The 25,487-nt window shown below is 39.3% G+C and overlaps 1 protein-coding gene across 1 annotated transcript in view; it reads right to left on the bottom strand.

Annotated features, from left to right (window-relative positions):
• Positions 1-25,487, bottom strand: part of LOC116727308 (corticotropin-releasing factor receptor 1-like) — a 93,454-nt gene that overhangs the window by 33,022 nt on the left and 34,945 nt on the right. The window contains exon 5 of the mRNA XM_032574672.1: positions 11,982-12,067. Within this exon, the coding sequence (XP_032430563.1) occupies positions 11,982-12,067 (86 nt within the window). The remainder of the gene's footprint in view (positions 1-11,981; positions 12,068-25,487) is intronic.

Raw genomic sequence — 25,487 nt, 5'->3', positions numbered from 1 at the left:
TGAAGTAATAATCAAACAATGTGTTAGATACAGAGGCAAGGGAAAAAGGCAAGTCCGAACATGTCTGGACTTGCCCAAGAGCTGTGTCCCAATTAAGGATCTGAAACTAAGATGGTCACGAGGAAAGTAAGGGAGGGAAGCAGGGTATATGTGGGAATGGCTGGGACTTTCCGATGAGGTAGTTGCATGCTCGAGAGGTCACGTACGCCTTATAGAGGCATGGGTTGAAAGGGTATATAAGGCCAAGGGGACCAAGAAGAGAGGTCTGGCACCCTGGAGCCATGGGGAAGTTGAGACTTCGCACCGCCAGAAGGGACAAGACCCCTTGACCCTCAGCCCTGGTTCCTGATTTGGCTGCCTTACTCTGCCTCAACCCTAGGATCTCAAAGTTGCAGCAACAGACTTGGAGAAAAGACAAAGGTGACTGAGTGATGAAGATCTGAAGTGTTCGAAGGACAACAGCCAGGTCTGCTTTGCTTCTATTTCAAAGAGGATTTTGACTAGTCTGTAACAAGCGCACGTTGTACTTAGAGGGGGCACTACCGTTAATAGGAGTGGTTATTGAGGTTGTGCAGGTGTGAGGGCTACTCAGCTGATTGCTTCTTAACTGGAAAAGGCCATAACTCTTGGACTGTAGGTAGTTAAAGGCTAGTTGAGTCTCCTTCGACACCAGCTTAGATAGATCATCTCTACTAGACTTGCTTCAGGGTAATACTCGAAGGCTTAGAGATTTTTTGGACCCGTTGGACGGAGAGCTGGTCAGTAGTCACTCCTTGGATGTTGTGAGGTTGAGGGCGGGGCTGACTATTGCGTAACGACAGCTGGTACCATAACGCTGTGGGGTTAGCGACAGCAGAGAGGAGAACTTGGGGGGTAGCTGGTACCAGGATGTTTGAGGATAGCGCCAGCAGAGAGGGGAGCTTGGGGGGTTGCTGGTACCAGGATGTTTGGGGATAGCGCCAGCAGAGAGGGGAGCTTGGGGGGTTGCTGGTACCAGGATGTTTGGGGATAGCGACAGCAGAGAGGGGAGCTTGGGGGGTTGCTGGTACCAGGATGTTTGGGGATAGCGACAGCAGAGAGGGGAGCTTGGGGGGTTGCTGGTACCAGGATGTTTGGGGATAGCGACAGCAGAGAGGGGAGCTTGGGGGGTTGCTGGTACCAGGATGTTTGGGGATAGCGACAGCAGAGAGGGGAGCTTGGGGGGTTGCTGGTACCAGGATGTTTGGGGATAGCGACAGCAGAGAGGGGAGCTTGGGGGGTTGCTGGTACCAGGATGTTTGGGGATAGCAACAGCAGAGAGGGGAACTATCATTGTTTCCTCAAGAAATGCTTTACAAATGTCACAGTTAAGACTTTTAAGACGTGCATATTAAATGTGCAGCTATTAACATGAAGTATTTAAAATAAGTTATGCTTTATGATATTTTCTTTGCAGAAAAGACAATAAAACAATAGTTAATTGAGAACTTTCTAAGCTCTTCTGGATGCAGATCAGAGCATGTTTACTTAGGGAATATTAGAGCAGTTTACCATATATTTATTTCTCTGTTTTCTTAATTAACTAAGTGGGAGGAGACATTAGAGAAGGAAAAGTGGAAAAGACAGAATTATTAAAGTAGAAGTTTAAAGTATACCGTTGTCTTTCTCATTCACCCAGATTCCTTAGATCAGGGGTCACCAACCTTTTAGAGACTGGGAGCTACTTCACGGGTCCAGAGTAACACGAAGGGCTACTTGTCTGATACAGACATAAATTGTCTTGGCTATATATATATATATATATATATATATATATATATACATATATATATATATATATATATATATATATATATATGATTACATGCTGCCTGATCATGTTAATGTTAGGGACTACTGACAGTAGTTATCAGTAATAATTTACCATGGCAGCTATGGTTAATTGCTATTATGTGATCAGAAGTTCTTAGTTCAGAGTTTTGAGTTTGATTCCCTTTTGGAGCTTTTCTGTGTGATTCTAAATTGCCCACAAGTGACTGAGAGTTTGGATTGTTGCAGCAGCAGCTGTACAGCTGGACGCACTGAGAGATTTTCCTTTAAATTAAAATAAGAAAAGTTATTGTATTTCTATTATCCAACCCTGTTTACTAATAACAAAATTATGGAGAAGAAAAAGTTCTTTTGTGCCAAAACATCTTGTATGTAGCGCGCATCAGTGTGAGTCTGTGGGGGTCAAAGGGCACCCAAAGCCTAAATCTTATTGGTCAGTTTGCTTTTTCTGTGAGCTAAAAATGATGAGTGGAGTTTGAACCTCCCGTAGTTATAAGATTTCGCCAATCCTCCTCTTTCCGTGGATCTCACTGCTTCGCTTCAATGTCTTTATTATTTAGCATCGTTTGTGTAAAAAACAAGAAAAAAAAGGGTGCGCTGCTTTAGTGGTTTAGTTTTGTGCCGATGTTTGCGCGTTGGAGAGGTGGTTGTGCTCCTGCAGGTCGGGTGCAGTGATAGTTTTGTACCTTCCAATCTGTCAGACATTTTTTTTCGACATCTGCTTGTGTCAGCCCGCAGGTGACCCGTCAGCTGTTCAGTTCACAAAATCACAAAAAAGCTAATAAACCGACAACCCGCCAGAACCGCGCACTGTAAAAAGCTCAGGCAGAACCTGAGGTTCAAATGATGAGTGGTTCAAACTCCAGTCATCATTTTTAACTCACAGAAAAAGAAAACTGACCTATAAGATTTAGGCTTCGGCGTTCCCCACCTCACCAACTTAAAACTCTGAACTAAGAACGTCTGACCACAATATAGCAATTAACCATAGCTGTCCTTACTGATAACTATTGTGCATAGTCCCTAACATTAATATGATCAGGCAGCATGTAATCATATTTACTTAAATGAATTTTTGTTGTAAAGAAAATTTATGTCTGTATCAAACAAGTAGCCCTTCGTGTTGCTCTGAACCTGTGAAGTAGCTCCCAGTCTCAAAAAGGTTGGTGACCCCTGGTCTAAAAATAGCCAGACTTACCATGATTTTATGTAAAAAGAAATCAACTGTTAAGTACTATTTTTTTTTTTTAAAAATGGTTTCCACTAGTATTTTAACCATTTTCTTTCTTTCCAACAAGAATCCAAACAAGTGTTTGTAGTTGGAAGTTCTCTTTTCCATGACATCATCTTCATTCCAAATTTCTAAAATCTTCAACTTTTCAAGGTTAGAAAATTTGTATCCCTAACCTTCTTGAAAACAAGAAGGTTAAAACAAGAATGTCTTGCATGGCAGGCACCTATTGTTCCACACCTAATAAAACGTCTCTTTATTGGGGCCTAATATTAGCCTGCATTATCTTGTTATTTCAGGTTAAGGCACTGGCTTGCGCAGATAGTGCCTATCTATTAGCTTTAGCCTTTAACCTAATGCTAATAGATAGGACTACAAATACGCCATATCTGTAGTTCTAACTAACACTGAATTAAAACAGAGGGCTGAGCTGCCATTTAGAACTACTGGCTGTTTTGCCAGTAAATAACTCATTTAACCCAAACAACAATTCTATATGAAGCTTACTGAAAATTTCAAGATAAAAGCCTCAATATCCCTCTGAGGATAGTCACAGATTGACTTCAATGCATTTCTGAAAAATTTCTGAGCTCAGCACACACCATCTTTCTCTCATCGCTGTTATTACTGTGAGTGAGGTAGAGAATATGAATCGTGGTACTATTGGAGACGACAAATAGCCCTCTCAGATGCTTCAAACGGTTTTCAAGTACGTATCACGGTTCCCGAACGGGAAGGAGTTGTTAGGACTGCTTTTTTCTGTCAAACTGGCTGACTCAAAGAAATAGAATTCTGTCAGCCCTGAGTGTGTCTCACTCACAGCTGACAGACAGGCTTCATTACCATAGCAACAGAACAAAGAACAGGACAGGGCAGAGCAGCTGATTAGGACTACAAAAACGCATCACTGTAGTTCTAACTATGGCAGAACATGCAGGTTAGAACTACGACATGGCAGAACTGTCAGTTACTACCGAGGAGGACTGAGCTGGCCTTTAGAACTACTTGTGTTTTGGGCATTTTATAGCTGATTTTACCCAACCATTGTTACACATGGGATTAGTGTGGCCATTTTAAATTAATCTTAATAAAAATGTCAAAATAAAAGCCTTGACAGTTTTTACATCAGGTAATTGCTCTTTCGGGCATTATATAACTGATTTCACCCAATCGCTGTTACTCATGGGATTAGTTTGGACATTTAAAATGAAGCTTACTGAACATTTCAAAATAAAAGCCTGAATATTCCTCTCAGATCTTTCAGAAAAACAAACTACTTCAAACTACTGGAATTCTGTCTCTTCCTGTCTGCTTCATCACGCGACAGCTGAGCTGCTCTTTAGAACTCCAATGACTCAAGGTTAGGACTACAACATGGCGGAACTGTCAGTTACTACAGAGGAGGAATGAGCTGGCCTTTAGAACTACTTGTGTTTTGGGCATTTTATAATTGATTTTACCCAACCATTGTTACACATGGGATTAGTGTGGCCATTTAAAATGAAGCTTATTAAACATTTCAAAATAAAAGCATTGACAATTTTTACATCAGGTAATTGCTCTTTTGGGCATCATAGAAACGATTTAACCCAATCACTGTTACTCATGGGATTAGTTTGGACATTTAAAATGAAGTATACTTAAAATTTCAAAATAAAAGCCTTAATACTCCCCTCTGGTTAGTGCACGGCCGTAGGCGGTGCAATAATTTTAGCCTGTATTATCTTTCTCTCTTAGGTTAGTGCGCTGCCTTTCATAGCAAGGCAGTACATTAACGTTAGCACAAACATTAGCACTTCACTGCCCTCCACTAGTGCACCGCCATAGGTGATGCAATAATATTACCTTGCATTATCTTTTTCTCTCAGGTCAGGTCACTGTCTTGCGCAGTAGCTAATCTTAGCATTGATGCTAATTTTTAGCATCCGAACACTGGGTCCAAACCGACAGGCACACTTTGGCAGGCCCCGGTTAAATTTCTTCAGGAATTTTCTAGTTGGATTATAATACTGTCGGGGTCAGAGACAGATCACAGTCATTGTGAACACGGTTGGTTTTCTGATAAAGGCAGAGAAATCCTTTCAGAGCTGAATGAACAAATGATAGTTTTGAATTAATTTCAAATATATTTTAATCCAAAACTCTTGTCACATGCGCAGTTCCGAGTGATAATCACTTTTTGCTTTCAGAAATGTATAATCCCTCCGGTTTGACCCAGGGCTGCTGTATTTCCAGTGCTTGTTAAGCTTCAGTGGCCGTTTGCAGCTCGGTTCAATGGAAAACCACCAAAGAACTGGTTTGATTTTCCACAGACAGAAGTCCAATACATAGCCACATCATTTCATCCATTTAAATATAAATTCCCTGCACACGCTTGAGCCTCTCTCTGGTAAATTCAGAGAGGATGGTAGGGCAGCAAGGTTTCTCAGTGTTTGCCTTCTTTTGCATAAAAGCAGATGTTTTGATGTCATCAGATTACAAATGTGCAATGCAAATTGGCATTTTCAGAACACCAAATAACATTTATGGATGATCTTCCAAATGGGACTCATGGAGGATTTTTTTTCCCAGTAGCATCTAAACGCCAGGTGGTGACATTCAAAGACCCAGAAATGATTTTAAAACAGTTACAAACCAATGATTTTATTTTATTTATTTTTTTGGCAAAATTGGCCATGCAAATTGTTTGGCAGAGTATACTAAATTATCACTATCACTCGTGATAGTTTTACTGCTTCTTGAATTACCTTTTAAAGTTAGAGGAGTAGATGCCACACCAATTAACAGGATCAAACATATTTTTAATTGCACTGTTTAGTCTTTGTGACAACGTCCTCAGTTCCTGATGCAAGCAGTGTTTTACTATTTCCAAATTACACCTGCAAGCGTACATCTAAATATCTCTAGAAGCAACAAAAGAAGTTGCCTAATCAAAGTCTGGATTCAAATTCCAGACTTTCCAGACATTGATTTAGATACTGTGGTATGATGTTAAACACTCCTGTCCCTCCTTGGCTAAATTAAAACAATGCCACCACAATGATGTAAAAAACTAAATGCTGGTTATTGCCACCAATAGCAGCACAAGCACTTATCTGGTTTGAGGAAATTACTTTTCACATAAGACCAGGTTGATTTGGATAGGTTTAATCCTGTAATTAATTAAATCGTTACTGAAAAACAATTTAGGATTTACTCAGCTTATCTTTGATTGATATTGTGATTTTTTTTTCTTTTTCTAGAGGGTCTGAAACATTTAAATGAGCCGATAAACAAAACCAGTAGAAATCTCTAATGGGAAAATCCTTTTCGACTGCATGTAGTTCTGTACTTGTTTGACCTAATTATCCTCAGCAAGCTGCTGCTTTTTAACTAGAACTTTTCAGCTTATAATCACTAGATATCCAATAAACTTATGTAAAGAAACACCTCGTTAAGCACTAAGCTTTCTCCGACAGTTTTATGGAGTGAAAGCCGAAGTTCGGAAGGGTGGTCTTCTTGAAAAGCACTAAATAGTCCAGTACCAGACACTGCCTTGTGCTGTGCTGAGTAACCCTTCAGGACATAACTCAAGAACACAGGGAGCTTTAAAATGCAGAGACCAGGGATGGGATTGAGAGAAAAGGAGGAGTGGGACTACAAGCGGATAATATAAGACCCTCTCACCACCAGCCTCAGGAATCAAAGTATGTGGGCCACAAGAAGCAAAACTAAACCTGACACACTTTCTGTCTACCACAAAGACACTGAGAAAACAACCGCAGGCAGCACCCAAAAAAGGGAATAATGGTTTTATCTACTTCTCAAACAAACTTCCTAATAAGCGTTTGATCCACTCATTTTGTCTGCCTAAAATAACCTTTGAATATTTGCTTCCTCTAGTACATATTGATGCAGCAGTCAGCTTATTGTTGAGTTGGTATAGCTTTAGTTGTTCATGTGGAACGATTGACAACACTATTAAAGGTGAGATTTTCTGCCACACGCAGAACCAACTTCGTCCTTCACTAATAAAACGAGGGATCAAAGTCAACACCGACATGTCGTCCTCTGACTGGCTTTGGTTCTGTTTGCTCAGATCTAAGATGCCCCTGACACTCAGCCATTTAAAAATGCCGACTCAAACACCTTCACAGAGAAGCTCCTTCCCCCTCGTGTCAGTCACTCTGAGGCTGGCAGCTGGTGATTTATTTCACGGCTACAAAAGCAGGAAAAAACAAACAATTTTCAAAGGTCAGACACTCTATATCCATCTTCTGTCTGGATCGATTGAACATCAGAGTCTAACTGTTATTTTTTTTTTTTAAAAGCCCTAACTGACAGGTTTCAGTTGGAACAGCGTTTCCACATCTCAACAGATGTTTGATGGCTGCAACCGAAGGACATGCCTGCAGTGAGAGGATAAAAATATCAAAGGAGGTGATATTTTATATGCTTCTTACAGTCAATAAACCAGCAGATACTGATTCCACTAACGCATACAACCCCTGACAGTAAATATGAAGTCCTGTGTCTTAGAGGACGAATAAAAAAAATGTGTTTGATAGCTCAATATTTAGGCTTTTCAAACCACACTGCACACATCTAATTGCGGTACAGTTCTTGCAGACCACAAAGGGCAAACGTTGTCATTTTACACACACACAAATACTGCTGCACAGTACCGGATCAGGACAAAATGGAGTTACAGTAAATGCTAAATGCTACTTGGGAAATATTGATTATGTCTGACCTGCAGTCTCTCAAAATTTGAACTTTCGCAACTACGCCAGCAAATTCTGTTACATCAAGCGGAGTGAAAGTCAATCCAACAAACAAAAAATATTACTGTCATGCTGAATCTCCGTGTCTGGTACTTTAAATAACAAACACCCTATATTACTACGTACACATTTCGCAAGATTATGACTCAACTATTGCACAGCTCTGTATAAAGCCTAAAAATACTATGTGTAGGGGGGAAAAAAATCATAACTTGCATTCCCATCGTTTACCAAAACAGATAAATTATTTTTAAAAAGCCCACAGTACCTGAACAACTACAGTTGTACTTCAGAAACAAACTGATTTTGTTGATAAGAAGATTATGTTTTAATGGCTTTGGAGAAAGAGCTGTGATTGAATTAGTCATAAATCAGGCCATGATGCATCAACTCAACCCACCGTCATTGGAAGAAGGAAGTTCATACTATCTCTTCCACTGATCATGTCCCCATCTCCATTGTCTCTCTGCCCGACTTTCTAACCACACGGCCAGAGATTTAAAGAGGAGTGAAAAAGCAAAGGAGGTGGATTAGCAGTGCTTGCCACCAACTGATGGAATCGTTAAGGACATGTTTTTGGAAAGTTGTTGCTGCTCCATGGAAAATGCGTCATGACACTGTCAACCAGCAACAGTCTTCAGTCAGAGGCCTCCTCAGATTTGCTGCGAGACTGACTGCTACCACACAGCACAGCATTACTGTGCGGCATCAATGTGAATCATTCACAGTGATTTCTTAAAGATCACTGAGAATGTGAGTTAAAACAACTATTAATTTCCTTTTGGGATCCCTAAAGTATTTTTAAATTAAATTTGCATTACTTACGGTACACCGCTATGGCAACAAAGCAGCTACCAAAGAAGAATTACATGAAGGTTGTGAAGTGGCCACGTCAGCATCCAGACTTCAGGGTTGCAAAAAAATCTTTCTATCAGCAAACACAGCCAAGAAAACCCTTAAGTATTCAAAGACATTTCTGAAAACAGGAACAATTTGCAATCCTCTCTTATTGAGTTTACTAATAAAAGTTTTTCACAAACAACCACGTTTCCACAGTTGTGTGTTACTGTGGTGCTTTGATTTTTAAAAAAGGTAATCAGGTTTACTCTTAATATTTTGGGTGAAAACAAATGTTGCACGACATCGCACAAAGCTGAGCTGCCATCTACTACATGATTAGGTTAGGATGGGAATAATTAGGAATATTATCTTGCATTGCTGTAGTTCATGTCTCGAAGAATTCAAGCTATCAGAGGAGCCGAGGAAAATGCAGCAAAGTGCTAATTCTGGTGCTTTTTAGTTCCCAAATGTTTCTCCTCAAAGTCACAGCCAAAGTTTAGTAGATAGCTGTGATTTCTATGATTATTTACAGCTTCAAGAGAAAAAGACTGACTGAACATCAACCAAGAGCAGTAATCTTGTATTTTTGCCAGTGTTGCTAGTTTTAGAGCTCTGAATCTGCAGAAAAAAACATAAACTACTACGGTGAGGTTTCTCTTTGAATTAGAGTCACATCCTGCACACCTCCACAGCCCTGCTCCTGCAACCAGGAGCTGTTAATTCATCATTGATTTATGGTCACAGAGGTAGCTGTGAGGCTAAAGCGCTCACAATTCATGTGTTGGGAAAGCGCCATTAAATCAACATTTGATCAATACTCTTTGGATGACTGCCACAAAGCAACTTTCCCAAAGGAATATCTTGAATCAGATGAGAACTGGAGAACAATCTCCTTTTCATCCGACCTCTGAACCGCAGAAGATGTCTGATTTTCTATGGTGATAGTAATAAGAGCAGCACTGTATTCATTAAAGTTACTTTTCCTGAAGGGAAAAAACAGACGATGGGAATTTAGGATGGTGAATGGTGAGTTGTTAAAGCCACGTGACAGTAATATCTGAGATAAGTGGAGATGAGACTAAAGCAACTATAAGTTCGGTCCTGTTATTTTGCTCATTTTTTGATGTACGGCTGCAGAGAAAATACTTCTCACTGTCTCTCGATGTTATATTATTTTTTCTTTCTGATTAGATTCTGTTCCCCTGTTTTCTTTTCTTTGCTCATTTATGTTTACTTTCTTACGTTCTGATCTCTGCACAGATGGTCTGTTGCTAATCAGCCCACCTGTCCTTTGTTAGTCTTTAAATCTCTCAGCCTATTCAGTCAGATGCTCATCTCGTCTCAGTCGTTCTATACTGCATTGACTTGTTTCATCCCCCACATAGCTGGGTTTTTTTCTGGATTTACTGCTAAAGCAGCTCCTTTTGTTTCCAGTTAATTTAATAAAGTAATTTTGTTCCACCTACTTCCTGCCTTTAATTCTGGTATTTGCTTTTTTTTTTCTCTACTCAGAACTGTCGCAAGAAGGAAAAGCAGGGGCTTTCTTCTCTCGGGGCAAATTTCCCGGCTCCCGCCTCGGAATACCTCAGTGTTCCCAAGACGGATTATAGCTAATATTTACCACGTTTTCTGAGTGTGCTCAAAGCTGAACTGAACTTCTAGAGTAGAACATCTTGTAATCAGTTTTGATTCTTGATACTATTCTAAAAAAGAATGACCCTTCATTCTGCTTGGATCACATCTTCTCTTCATGAGAAGAATCTGTAGAGTTTCTAATCTCCAGTCCTGCCGGTGAAAAGCCTTCACTTCCAGTTTTCGCTTAACTTGTGCGCAGCCAAAGGATGGGCTGACATTTTGTCCATTTCTAAATAGTTCTCATAGATGAGTGAATCAAACAACAACGTACTGCCTCAATATGCCTGACTGGGCGCATAACCAACAAGTGAAACTTCTGGAAAAATTCAGAGAAAGAGGCACACCATAAGATTAACACTAGAGGTTGCAGAGCCCAAGATGTTGAGATTCTCCGGGAGAGGCGAGCATGGATAGCATCAGGAACGAACACATCAGGTCATGTTAAATGTTTTGGAGTTAAAGTCAGGCCAGACTGAGATGGTTTGGGTATGTTCAGGGGAGAAATGATTATATTGGTAGAGGGATGCTGAGTTGGAGACACAGAACAAGAGGCGAAAAGAAAAACCAAAAAGGAGATTTATGGATGAAGCTAGTTGGTGTGGGGGTAGAGGATGCAGAGGATATGACTAAATGGAGACAGATGATTTACTGTGGCAACGTCTGAAGGGAAAAGCAGAAAGAGAAGAAGGAAATGCTTAAAGTTTGCTCTTGTTAAAGGTTTTACATCCTTTTCTGGATACAGAAAATTTATAAATAGTGGCTCGTGGTTGTGGGGCCCATTTGCGTTTAGGGAAGCACCCACCACTTTCACTTGATGCAACACTTAAGATTGTCTTATCTAGGAATAATCATCAGTAAACTTATGCTATTTGCACAGCCTGCATGTGCAAAATTTGGATTCAACAGATGGTCGGGCAGAGCAAAGCAAGTGCGCCGAGTCACATGTTTCCATCGTGTAATTCTGTATTTTACATACAGCGCAAATCCATCAGATGTCTAATTGTCACAGCCTGATTTGGGTCAGAGTGTTCAGTCTGTAGCTCTGTCCTAATTAAAATAAGCGCTCATCACGTAATAACAATGAACCATCCAGGTGGAGGCTGAGATAAAAAAAAAACCATGCAAATAGATAACAGCAACGTGTGCACGGATAAAAATCTGGAGCATAGCAGGATAAGAGCAGTAGAATTCATGCGGCTCTAGAGAAAACACTTAGGAGGGAAATGATCACTCCTGCTGTTCATTTTATGGAATTTAGACAAGAAACATTTTCATTTGTTTTAAAAAGAAAATATGTTGATGAAAAGAGGTAGGAGCTCCCACTAACCCATGAAACAAGTCATGCAACCAAGGCAAGATGACTCTAAAGTCATTCTACAACGCACATTCAAATTCACTCATTGTGCTTTGAAGCAGATTCCTCCCAGTTATGCTCATGGGCGATACACAGTCGATGCTTTTATTTTTAGACTCCCCCCGACCCCCTTGAGCGTCTCTGAGGATGCAATCTTTGAGAAACCAAACCCTGAGTCCATAGTTACTATAAATACGCCTGAAGCCAAACTGCTCCTTCCACTCCTAACCTTGCCTTTGTTGTCTTTTTTTTTCTGATTAAAGTGCAGGGTCCCTGCTTTGAAGACAAACTCCAAAGGGCCCCATTAATCAGGACACATGCATACATACAGCACACTGTCAAGTCTTACCTCCTCATGAAGTATGGCCTTACACATGGAGTAGTTCCCCTTCAGCGCCCACGTCCCATTTTCAAGACATTTCCTGTAAACGTTATCTGCACAGAGCAAGACAAAAACCAACAAGAGATTATTAATAAGGGTTGAAGTGACTTGTTTTCTGTTTGAATAATATTTTAGCTTAGAAATATAACATACACCAAGAGACAAATTTGATTGCACTCCTTGTAAAGATGTGTAAAAAGTCTTGAAAAAAATTATGTTCATTTGCAGCAGCATAACCTCCCAATGAACAATGCAGAAAAACATCTTTGTTAATGGGACAGCTCTTAGTATTCTCCTACAACACTTCACAAGGTAGGAACATTTGGAGAGATGCATCATTAGACCATTCAGCTCTTTTTATCTGCTCTCGTCTCTTCAGCTCAGCCCACAGGTTTCTTAAAACGTAGGGTTTCTAGCATGAGATATTTTGTGTCACGGTTAATCATTTGTGTTTTCTTGGTTGTAAGCTTTCAAATTTTTATTTTGTTGAAACACACAATTTCATTTCAAATGTTCTGGCATATGAAATTTCACGACGCCATGCAATGTAGCAATGTTCCTCCAGGAAATTTAGAGGGGAAATGCACCCACACAACTGGGTGGCAAGATGGACATGGGTCCTCAACCAGCCCAGATGCTGGTGATTTAGCTAAAAACTAAGATTTGCTACATTTGGATTCCTTACCATGTAATCAAATAAAAGTTGTTTTTTTTCCTGATTCTGTCATTTTAAACAGATTTCTAAGGGTGTATATTTAAAATAAAATTCATAACCTGGGTTTTTATCTATATTTAATCTGTAATTTCCCAGAGGAAAAAATTATTTAATTCAGTTTTTATTTTCTCTGTGCACACGTTTTCCATAAACTACATATGGTACTGGAATATTTTTTTATGTTTTTACACGTCTACATTTGTCTAAGTCTGTAAATGGAATTTTCCCCTCTTTGCGTCACTGTGACCTTTTTCTGCTTTTGATATTAATAAGAAGAGATGCCATTAGAGGTATTTGTAAAAGCTGTGATTTTTCACACGTTTGCTTTCAGGGTACTGTACCACTCTGTGCCTCAACTTTGCTGTTAAATTGTACATTTAACCCTGATTTATTCTCAAATGACCTACATTAAACATGTATCTCCGCATCACATTAGCCTCAATTACTGTCAACATATTCCCAAAACATCTACACTGTTAAATGAGAAAAAAAAGAGACCAAAGTCAAATAATAAGCTTGGGTTTTATTTATTTTCTGGCAGGAAATAAAAATGCTACACACCACTTGATAGAGCAGCTGGAATATTGGAAGGAGCTGTGATGAAAGAAGTGACAAATGATGAGGAAAATTCAATTTTTCAAGCAGACTTGCTGGATCATAGCTCAGGACATGCATTAAATGAAAGAAATGAAAGAGGACAATGTGGAGCTCAAAGGCATGGAAAGAAGTAATTTAAAGTTAAATAAGGAGAACAACTTTTTTTTAATATAACCTCAGTTATAAACCAGTAACTTCCTGCATCTGGTATTTTGTGAACGACTAGCTAATTAGGGTCTGAAATGCATTTTCCCCTTGCACTTTTCTTCTGCCTTTCCATGTTAGTCACACTTAACCATTTCAGGCCACTAAAAATATTAATATCAGATGACTTGTGCACGCAAGTAACATGTGGGAAATTGTACTTAGCTGTTCAAAAACATGTTAATAGCAGATCATTTGTGATTTAACAAATAACTGCTTTCAAATATAAATGAAATATAATTTGAAAACAGCATTTCATATTTTCTGTGGTTATCTTCTAAAATAATACTTTTTTTCTTGACAAAAAGGCAAAACCAGAATAAATCTGTAAAGGTGATGCAACTTTTCACTGCCCCTTTAGATGAAATGGATTTAAAAGTCAGAATACATTTTTAGAATGCAGAAAAAGCAATTTCTCTTCTTAAAAGCAGATAAAGAAATGACATAAAAGCATCTGAAAGCTGTAACCTTTAGATTTTACTGTAACTCATTCCCTTTGCTCTCATACTGATCAATCTTTTTTTCAGATATAATCACAAATGTCATGCTGCTAGGGAGAAAATGTCCCTCTTGGGCTTCGAGGGGTGTGAACGTGAGCGCTACGTCCGATCTTCATGTGCTACTTCTGCCATAATAATGTTACGTGGCTGCAGCATTAAAAAATTCAGCACAGGTTTGAGGGATTATTCATCTTCAGGTCAGGTTCTCTGTCAGCCGGTGAGCGGTGAAAACAGACCGGCTGACGCGTTGCTCTGCACAGGGATATTTTTCACAGAGGTTTAATAGACAGTTCGGACCCTGAGCTTGTGACCGGTCGTCTCCATGGGTCATCAAATGTCTTCCCAGTGACAGATAGTCTTTTTTTTTTCTTGCAGAAGGGAAGTTTGTGGTTAAAAAATTCAAATATATCAAAATCGGGAAATATTACAACCTTATAGCTTTATAACAGCATCTTCTTCAGAGACAAGCTGTTTAGGAGTGTATATGAAAAAAATCCCATCAGTATGAAGGCGGATACCTGAGCTGGGGGCTGATGACCATGAATGCATGTTTTAATAACTAAAAATGTTTGGGGAGGGCAAGAGATAAAATGGGATTGGGTTGCCTGAGGGCATTAATGTTCAATGAGCTGAGTAAAAATAGCAGGTTGACACTGTAAAGGGACTGTCAGACCCAATCAAGATTACCTGGCTTGTGATATTCCCTAAACCACAAATGCAATATCCTAGAGAGCTTTAAAATCTGCCTGTGGAGAATTACGTCAAAGTCAGAACAACGTTGTGTACTCGACGGTCTGAAAAAAACACAAACCTAATTCAAAAAGTTAGTTTTAAAAATACTTTCAAGGGTATCTTAAAAGATTTGAGTGCACTATAAAAGTTCAAGACCTGCGGTTTTTAAAAAATCTATATTTAATTTGTAACCACTTCATTTCCCTGAGAAAAATCAATTTAATTCAGCTTTTATTTTCTCTGTAGACCCGTTCTCCATAAAATCTCTAATTTTCACCTTTTACTCAAGCCACATTTACATAACATTGAAAGAGTACACAGCTGCCCTCGGGGCTCTTGCTCACACTTCATGCAAATATATTGTAGTCGAAGCAATAAAGTCACATTGTGTCCCGTTTAGAAAAAAAACAAAGCTGGCTTGCAAAGCAATTGTGTAGAAGCAAATATAAAAAGATGCATCAATGAGGTCACAGAGGATAGTTTTGAAAATGGCTTCAAGGTGTGGCACTCTTAAAAAACACAGTTTTAAACTCACTGCAAATTGCAGTCTTTAAAATGTTCCCGCAGTTCTTTTTAAAGAGGGTTTGTGAGCCCATGGCTGCTTTAAGCTGCAAGTCAACAGGTTAAAAAAAGGGAATTACCAAACAAAAATGAAAAAGAGAGAGAAAACTTGCTAAAAATATATACTTTTATACCACTCAATGCTGCATCTCTTAATTTTTAAAGATAATTCAGTTTTGTCAAAATAAAAACTGTTTGCAACAACCTTTGAGAGTCTCTGAGTAAACTTGCAACATGTAGTAAGTTTGCCAGAGGGAACAAACCAGAACTTCTGGAATAATCTTCTTTAGACAGATGAGTTTAACATTTCAGGAAATGTTTGAAATAAACTTCAACCCTCCTACAATCCGTTCAGCAGGTGTGTAATGTTTGGTGGTTGACTTGGCCAGCTCTGAATGCACCATGAATTCTACTGTGTCAGAAATTAATGGGGAAAATGTGAGATCTGTCAAAAAGGTCAAAGTTGAAGCAGAACTGGATCATTGAACATGACAACTTTGGAGAATAAAAACAATCAGAAAATGTAAGGTCTAGCTGGAGGCCTGGTTCATGATTTCATTGAGATACTCTGCAGGGATTTCAAACAGGCGGTACGTTAAAAAAAAAACCTTCAGAAGTAGGGAATGGGACAAGCTTTTCTTTGACACCATTTCTCACACTAGTGCCAAAGACTGCTTGATACTAAAAAAAAAAAAAAAAATCAGCTCACTGAAGTTAGTTCAATCAAATGGCTCAAAATGGGGTCCTTACTTTTTTCTCAGCTACAAAAAGCATTTTTGTTTCAATTTCTTGCTTAATGAATGAAGTCAAATACATTGCATGCTAACTTGTAATTCAATCCCATTCTTTTCCAGAGATAATTTTAAACAAGTCTCGAAGACGTCCCAGTCGTGCAGCCAGAAGCTTTGAGGAACAAATGTTGAAGCTTTCAAACAAAGCAGCGAGACCTTGAAATGAATTCTTCCTGGCACTGCTCGCAGAATGATTTATATCAGTTAAGTATATGCAGTCTGTTCCCCTATGCAGCTCACTTCATAAGGCAATGAAGTGGTCTTTCTTCTTTTTGACATTGTCTGACAGCTTACAGCTGAGGAGAGGAGAAGGGTTTAATAGCCGCAGCTAATTAAGATTGATTTAACGACAAAGGCAACAATTTCATTTGCTACTTATACAATTAGTGATGCTTCCTGCTGCTACAGATGCGAAAGATGTGAGCTGTGTGATTCAGAAAACCTCCGCTGCTTCGCGAAGGAAAGTGAGGAGGAAGATTTATATCAGTGTCTCGTGTGTATGTCGAGTGCTGATGTATCATTAGAATACATTTGGCTGAGATAAGCAAAATAGAAGGAAGCGGTGACACAGTAAGCACGGAAAATGATACACAAACATTTCTCAAGCACAGTATCTTAAACATCTTCACAGGTTTTACTATGAAAACTGATTACTTCTGCAAAGAGGGAACCTCTGAGCATGCAAGAAAACCCCCCAAAAGAATCTAAATAAAACAATAACCCGTTATGATGAAAGTCTTTGGGGGAAAAAGGGCTTGCCCTGCACTCTGTCTTTATAAAAAAGTTGACTTAAAGTGATGAAAACAAGTAATAAAAGAATCACGCATGTAGCTTAGTCAACAAATATTTGAGACAGGGACAAGGAAACAGTGGGGCTTGGTAATGCAATTAAAAAACGTCTCATGGAACATCTCACTGGTAATTATATTAACTGGCATCAGGACAGTCACAGGATTGCTTATAAAAGCAACATAGAACAAAGGCTGAGCCTTATAAAGAGAATGATGGGGAGGGGTTTATATCCCTACTAAGGTTTGTGTGAGGAAATGCATCCCAGTGAAAACTGATTTCATCATGTTTTGCTTAACACATTAATTAAAAGAACTGTCATTACATGGCTCATGGGAAAAGCATTAAAACAAATATTGAATGTCAACCATCACCAAGCCTTCAGGCAGCACTGCATTATGAAAGAGATACATATCTGTTGTGGTTATCTTTGCATGGGGTCAGTAAGACTTTAGGAAACTATCATCAGGGAGAAAAGTTCAGTATTGTATCCAGAAAATTCAATTATACGTTCATCAAAGAAGGAAGGATTATATAAAAAAGCCCTAGAGACGATTCAGTGCTTTCTGGGCCTTAGTGCATTTCAGCTCAGGCTTTCAGGTGAAACGGAGAAATATTCAGAAATCTGGCCACTCAAAATGTGAGATCACATTGAAACATCAAATTCTCTGGTCTGAACAAAGAATGCTCATTATCCAAGTTCAGGACCAGGACTGGTGAAGGTGCAGAGGTGAAGTGTTACACATTGAATTGGTAACTTTCACATATGTGGTGCTCCACTAATGCTGTTCTCCAACTTATATTAACCCAAGTCTCTTGTTTATGAGGGGAATGATGCATTTCAAGATAATACAAGCTTCACTGATTCAGAAAGGAAGTGTGGCAAAGCAGAAAGAGTGTACTGCATTGAGCCAGAGACCGACCAATCAGGCATTTACTGGTTATTTTTGGTTTTCTTTAAGCTCGCCAATTCTGAGAAATTGGACAAAAACATACTGTACAAAAAACTATAGGAGATCCTTCTTGCTTATGGACATCAGCATTTCACTACTCTTTGACCAAACTTGTATTATACAAGTTACAACAACATGTAATTAATAATAAAGTATTTCTGAACTGAACCGAACTGGAGTAACAAAAGTGAAAGATGTGAAGTCAAGTTACCCAGTGCAACCAAAATATGATCACTCATTAATATGGTGGCATTCATGATAGATGTTCAAAAAGTGGATTTTAACACCAGTAATTGTATAATTTAACCATATCCAGGTAGTTACTTTGGATAAGCAAAATCAGGAAGTGATTAAACTGAATTATGTTGATTTTAACAAATGCAACCAACAAAACAGCTACAATAATAAAGCATGATAAAACGCTTAGGTGAGAAAGGGTGTTTACAAAAAGAGTTGAAGACATAATCAATTTGATCTGAATGCATAAAGGCAAAATATTTCAGGTACAGCTGATATTTGAAATATCTCCTCCAACCTTTAGAGATACTAAATAAGAAGATTTTTTAGTTTTATTTAAAATTTTTAAGCATATCAGTAGTCTGTAGTGTTACATCAAATCAGGAATAGACACAAGCTAATGATTCAATGCAGAATGGTATGGTACAACCACTGTGTCCTGCCCTGTGACAAGTTGGCCCACAGTTTTTGTAACTATCCTTTGATATCCATAGTGTTGATGGTTACTGTTCAGGTCTGAGCTGATTCCACATGTTTGATCTGGGTAGAACTGGGAGACCTTGCTGATCGTGCCTTGTTAAAAATACTACCAGGGAGCTGTTGCAGCACAAGTTAGACATGTGGATGAAGGGTGACACTGACGTAGCGCGGTGCTGTCAGGGTCCCTCAAATCATGACCAGAGGTGACCCACATCTTGATGCTCAAAGTAACCATGGTGAATTTCTCCACAAGCCACGTTATGCACAGACACAAGGGCTAACTATGGTCAGCAAAACCAAGATTCTATAGTGAACACAATTTGATTTCACAAGCAGAAGGGATAGTCGAAGTATGCTGGTAAATCCTGCCATGTACTGTTGATTGTTTTGAAAATAGCCCGTGAAAGGATTTGCACAAAGTACCATTTTCTTTGGCAATGTGGCTGGGACATTGCCATCGAAAAATTGAATGAAGCCAAACAGTCCTGTTTTCCGTGACTGGAAAAATGTGCATGGACACATGTTGTTCCTTACAAACAACAACAAAACTTGTGTGTTTTCCAGCAGCCATTGCACAGCGCACACAGTGGTAAAACCAGCTGGGTAAACATGCTCATCTTCAAAAAATGAAGTGAGCAGAGCTCTGCTTGGGGTGGTAAGGGGCTGGGATTGCTAGGTGAGGAGCAGTGCCCACTCATTGTGATTCAATAATTGGGAGGTTTTTGAAAAGGTTTGTTTTCCAGTCACCAAGAAAACATTCAGCTATTGCCAAAAGGTGGCTGGGTGATTTTTTTTTTAGCACTTGGACTGTTTCTAGAAGCAGTAAAGACCCAAATGGAAGTACAAAATGTGCAAAGAAAGTTTGTTTAATGGGTCTCCTTTAATCATTACTTCTAATAGAATTTGCCGAGCATGTGTTTGAGTGCACATAACAGCTGAATCAAATTAGCTGGACTTAGAAAGAGCCTTCACAATAGTAGTACTTTTGTTCCAACAGTCTTGTCAAGCTTGACATCTCTACTAAAAGTAAAACAGAAAACATTCCACATAATATGCCATATAACCAATAAATCAAATAAATATGTCAGTCAACTGTGAACTGCTCCAGAGAACTCTGAAGGTCATAGCTTGATGATGCCATCATTACCACAACATCTGGAAACAGCAACTATAAGATCCAGGGGTTCTCAAACCAAACTATGCCTTGAGATTGTGTCCATTGAAACCAGAAGCAGCCCTGATGGAGTCCACCCTGCATTATGAAGAACTTAATATCCAGAATGCTTACGCAGCTCTGGGTTTGGCGCATCAGGGACCAGAAAGCTTGTAAAGGGACCGCAGCGTCCCAAACTCCTGCAGCAAACCCCCAAAGGATGCATCAGGGGAGTATGGTCATAATCATTTTTCAGAGCCATGAAACACATGTGGACTGGGCAATCAATTTCCCATGACCCCCTCATCGACTCTGCAAGGATAAAGGTCTGGTCCCCTGTTTCACAACCTGGGGAAAAACTACACTGCTCTTTGTTAGTTTGAGCTTTGAGAGTCAGTCATAATATCCTTTTTTCCACTGCAGCTAAAATGTGTAATTGCTCCCCTCTGCTAATTCCTTTTAAAAGGCTCCAAATAAAAACACCACCCTGGTCTGCCATGGAAAATCTGTTGTTGGCTGAGATCGAAAAGGAATGTCAACCATGACAGCCCCACAATGTCCAATGAATTTAGCATCTCTGAGCCAGACCTGGTACCTGCCAGTTGAGATATTTTTTTTAACCCTGCATGGACTCAGCCGTCTCCACAGTAAATAGATGTTTCAACACTGGAGTGGAGGAGAGTCTTAAAGAGCTTCCTCCACTGATCAACATGTCACAATGGCCCTGAGGCCAAATGAATGTCCTTTGCCACAACGTCTCTCACTTCTTCTCTTTGACCATAACCAACCACATCGCAAACAATGAATATCTCTGATTTCTCTGAACCTTTGAAACATTTTAAGCCTAAAATAAAAAGGAGTCAGGATAGCTTTTCCTGTTTTGAGTCCCTGTGCTACGCTGCTTGATACTGTATCTTAACTATGACATGACATCCTATGCAAATCTATACTCTCTGTGCTATGCCAAAATGTATATTCAATATGTTAAGCTAAACTTTCTCTGTACAATGCCAAATCAAACAGTGTCTGTGTTATGCGAAGCTACACTGCCACTGTGCTATGCTAAGCTAAAATGAGCTAAGTAAATTAACTGTAATTGTTGCATGTTAAATGCTAGAATGCAAACAAGCAACTACAAGAAAACACATAAACTAGTCAATTTAACAAAATGTTTATCTCTATTAGTAATCCAAACAATAACGCTATACATTGTTTGAACATAGTTAAAGGTTAATCTCTGAAGTTTTGTGGGGAAACTGGACCTCACTTTATTAAATTTACGGGGCATGCTCTAAGCTGGCCATGCAACATGGTTGAAATAAGATTTCCCACTGTGCCTTTTGCTGAGACAGTGGCAGTAACACCTCTTTATTACCATTCTCCTGCAGTCCTCTCAGGATGTGAGCCACTGACAGCATCGTAAAGAGTCTTTGCACGGGGTTGCAAGCTCAAGGTCCCTAAAATAACTGCTGATTTTATGTAGAGGCTGCTGTCAATCCGAACTTCTGTCAAGAGTTTCAATCACAATACCCCAAAATGCCTCCAGAGACTCTTAGATGGCTCGCACCGCATTTCTGCATTTGAGAAGATGCACTCTACACAGTAAATATTACTTATAAATATTTGCTTCGTTATCTGCCTCTGTATGATAATGTGTATGACAAGAGCAAGGTTAAAAATCCTACTGGAGCACATGCTCCCACCATGCAAGCACAGCCCAAATGATCCCCTTTGCATTTTAATTCTAAACATCATACCGGGCAAACAAACAAGCTGCTTGGTAACAAATATGATCCCACACAGAGGGTCGCCTCTGCAGCTAAAAACGCAGAACAGAGCAGAGGTGTGGCTGTAATTGTACGCCCCTTGCAAGCAAATATGCTGACCCAAATTTAGTCACAGTGGCTTAGTGCTCCAATGTTATTGGATCAATGGCTGTAGCTAAGAAGCGTCTTCCTCCCCTGCGCATCTGAAGCAGGGGTCTAATTAACGCCCGCATCAGCATAGACGAAAAGGACACGTTATCTGCACTAATTGAGAGCAAACTGCAGTGTTTCTTGCACATCTGTGGGGGCAAAACAAACTATACAAACAGAATCTGTATGCACAAATTCTATTTACTTGTGCAAACAGGACGTTTCATATGAGTCAGACACACAAACAAATGATCATCAAGCAGAGCCCGGGGAGGCAGCAAACATGGATACAAATGTCAGAAAAAACTTAGAAAAATACATAAATGACAAGAAAGGTTAAAGAGGTTTTGAGGATGTTTTTTCAATAACCCGTCGTGTCAAGTAGAAAAGAAAATGACTAAACTTCTCAGGCACTTACAGTATATTTACATAGACTACAGAAAACTTTTTTTTACCTCAGGGCAGAACATTAAATCAGACTAATCTTCTCTAGTTTCAGGTAATCTAAGATGCTAACAATTATTTCTAGTTTTTAAATACAAGAATAAGAGGTGAGAGATTTTTTTCAGATTTTTATTTTAATTATTTCTTCAAAGTCAGACATTTGTATAACACGAGATTACCTTTAAACTGTTAATTAAAGCACAAATTACATTTTGCTTTGCAGTATTCTGACAGGTTACTTCACAACATTTAGATTAGCTGGAGCCACACCTGTAAATGTGTGTAAAGTTAGCTGATACAGAAAATATTTAGGTATTTTACTCTGTTAAAAGGCTGGACAGGGAGTAACTTGACTGCTAAAATGTTTTCTTATTTTTTATTTTGTCATCTGATTTTGTTTTATTCAAAAAATTTATGTATCTGTGGTCACTGGAAATTGTTCAAGACGAGATTCTTGCGACAATATCCTCAGGTTGCATGTTCAAGTTTGTAACTACTATTAATCTGACCACGGCTGAAAGTAAACACCTCTTCTCTCTAAAAGAATATGGAGACACACATTAGATTTACAAGGCTGCAACCATCAGAGTTTTGAAACAGTGCATGCATCTGTCAGACAGATAGTCAGACATCTGACAGTCATCTTCTTACAATGAGGAGTTGATGAATGACATGCTTATGCTGATTTTGGTATTCTCCAAACATGCGACTGTATTATGTTCAAACATACATCTCTAATTTGGTCTCATTTGTATGGAAACATTTACTGCCACGGCTTGGAAATAAATTCAGGAGCAGTATCTCTCTATAGCGAGAAAGTTACTCATTAAAATGAGAAAACCTTGTTATAAAGAGATGAAAAACTCATTAAAATGACAAAATTTCTCATTTTAACGAGATAAAATTGCACTCCTCCGACTGATATAACTTCTTAAAAATGCATGAAAGAGCTCATTCTTTCTTCTCACCATTTCTTCTAAATGACATTTCAAAATCCTAATAGGTGTTGCTGTTTTACTGTTACCACCTTTCTTCGTTGAAAGAAAATAAATTTTGTTTTTAATAAGAAACAAGTCTTGTTTTTACGAGTTTTGCATCTCGCTATAATGAGAACATTTTCTCGTCTAAATGAGATACTGCTGCTAAGTTTATTTCCAAACTCTGGCAGCTTAATTCTTACATGCAACTGAGACTGATCGTTTAAACATAATGCAAAGTACCATGTTTCGAGAAAACTAAAAACAGCATGTAAACATGCCATCCATTAACTCTGTGGTGTACAAAGTTATTTGGCAGTTAAACGTCTGACAGATAAATCATGTCTCAAACTGAGTCATCAACAGGATGATGATCCCAAACAAAAGAGAAAAATAATATGTGGTGTAATGGCCCATGCAAAAGTCACAACTCATTTCTTTAAAATGCTGTGGTGCAGAAACAAACCTCTGGAAACCTCAATGAACTGAAGCAAAGCTAGAAAGATGAGTAAATTCTTTCCCACAATGATGTCAGAGACCGAACAGGTCACAGAGGAAACTTTTCCCGAGTTCCTTATGCTACAGATAATTCTAGTTTTCTAGTTTCTTCACACATGCAAGACATCCTTGAGTAAAAATCATTTTCACATTTTCTTTGGAGGCTAAGGAACAGGTAAAACTATGTAGTTTGACATTCCATTGCAACAGACTCAGGTTGCACTGCTGGTCCATCTTGATCCTCATTTACAGCTGAGTGTACTTGACAAACTGAATATTTCCTGCCAGTTGACATTGCATCTGTGTACAAAAAATAATTAATTAAAAGGAAGGAGAAACAAACTATTTATATAATTGTCACTTTCAGAATGTTCTTACTTAGCGACCGTAACTAAAGAAAAATGGTATTCAAGGAAGATCATAAAGGAAGAAGTGTAGCAGTGGCCTTAAAAGTGCTGCTGTTCCAACACACATAATTCAACTGATTTATTACTTCCTCAGCAGGACATCAAACTGAGCAGATGCTTTATAAAGATGCATCAGTTGAAATCAGGTGTGTTTAAGCAGAACAACATCAAAACTCTGCAGGGAAGAGCAGCCTCCAGACCTGCAGAGAGAAACTCTGTCCAGCTGTACCGACTTTGGACATGGACAGTCTTTTGGCAGAGCTGGCGTTTGTTCTTATCTGGGCAAGCATTACCTGCTTCAGTAGAGCATGCTGCAGATCTCGCACTGATCTACACTGCAACATCTGTCTTACATTGCAGACATCAGAAGTCTCTTGATTAGCCTTTTTGTTTGGATTTGGATTTTTACATTGATTCATTTCTGCATTGCCTGCAAGAAGGGAAAAGAAGTGCTGTAGCAACGTGAACTTATGACACAAAACAAATTAATTTTAAACCTAAAACGGAAACTTCTCATCCACTGAGGGAGTTAGCTGCTGTCATTAGCTGCTTTGCTGGGAACAAAACTAACCAATGGGTCTAACCGTGTGGCCATGTTACGATAAAGATACTTTAAAAAAAAAAAAGATTCATTATCTCAAAACAAATGCTGCTTCCAAAACCAAAACTTTGTTCCTAACAGTTCACAAATCACAGCAAATTTCCAAAACAAGTTCTAGGTATATAGATTTTTTTTTTTTTTTTATTACTGGAAAGATCTGCCACCACCTCTTTTTTATCAAAAGTAAATCCTGTTCCCATTCCACTGAACTGTAAAACCTGCAAGTCGTCTGCAGAAACGGGAACCGATTCCAGTTTTCCAGATGGCTGTGTTTTCTGACTAACAGCTGTTTGTTTCTGCAGAGCGACACACCTGAACGGTCTGAGCCGTCCACTTTCAGGTAATAATTTACTTCTCATGTCTCACTGGCGGCACGACCCTTATAAGAAACAACAGCAGCCATTCACCACGCTTTTACTCTACTTTACGTTTGCCCTTCTCCTGTGTACTGACTGGCATCCATGAACTATATAACAAACACTCCTCTGATCCGCAGTTCGTTCAACAAAAAGATAGATTGAATTTATTGTTGGTGGATGAAATGGTGAGCCGGAGCGAGGGCTCAGCTACCCTGCTGACCGCCAGCACTTCTCTAAATAAACCTACCCACCCTGCCCCTCTCCCCACTTCTTCTTCTCTTCCTCCTCTTCATCCTGACTGGCACACACCAGGAGACTCACAGCCACTCAGTGAAATGGGCATCCACGCAAGCAAACGGGAGCTGCTCCAACACTTTCAGGCACCCATATGAAAATCCACCAGCCTCCCTCTGGGGGACCATTAAGGGGAAAGTCAAGCCTGGCAATAAATGGTGCAAGGGTTTGCGGGAGGGGCAAGACGGGCAGCGGCAAAGATAGCTGTTCCAGGCTGAGTCACGAACGGGCGTGCAGCGCCACGGGCACCTGTCAGAGCTCTGCG

The sequence above is a fragment of the Xiphophorus hellerii genome, chromosome 10, assembly GCF_003331165.1.
Source record: "Xiphophorus hellerii strain 12219 chromosome 10, Xiphophorus_hellerii-4.1, whole genome shotgun sequence".
In the NCBI taxonomy this organism is placed as follows: Eukaryota; Metazoa; Chordata; class Actinopteri; order Cyprinodontiformes; family Poeciliidae; genus Xiphophorus; species Xiphophorus hellerii.
This window is presented reverse-complemented; position numbering and strand designations above follow the sequence as displayed.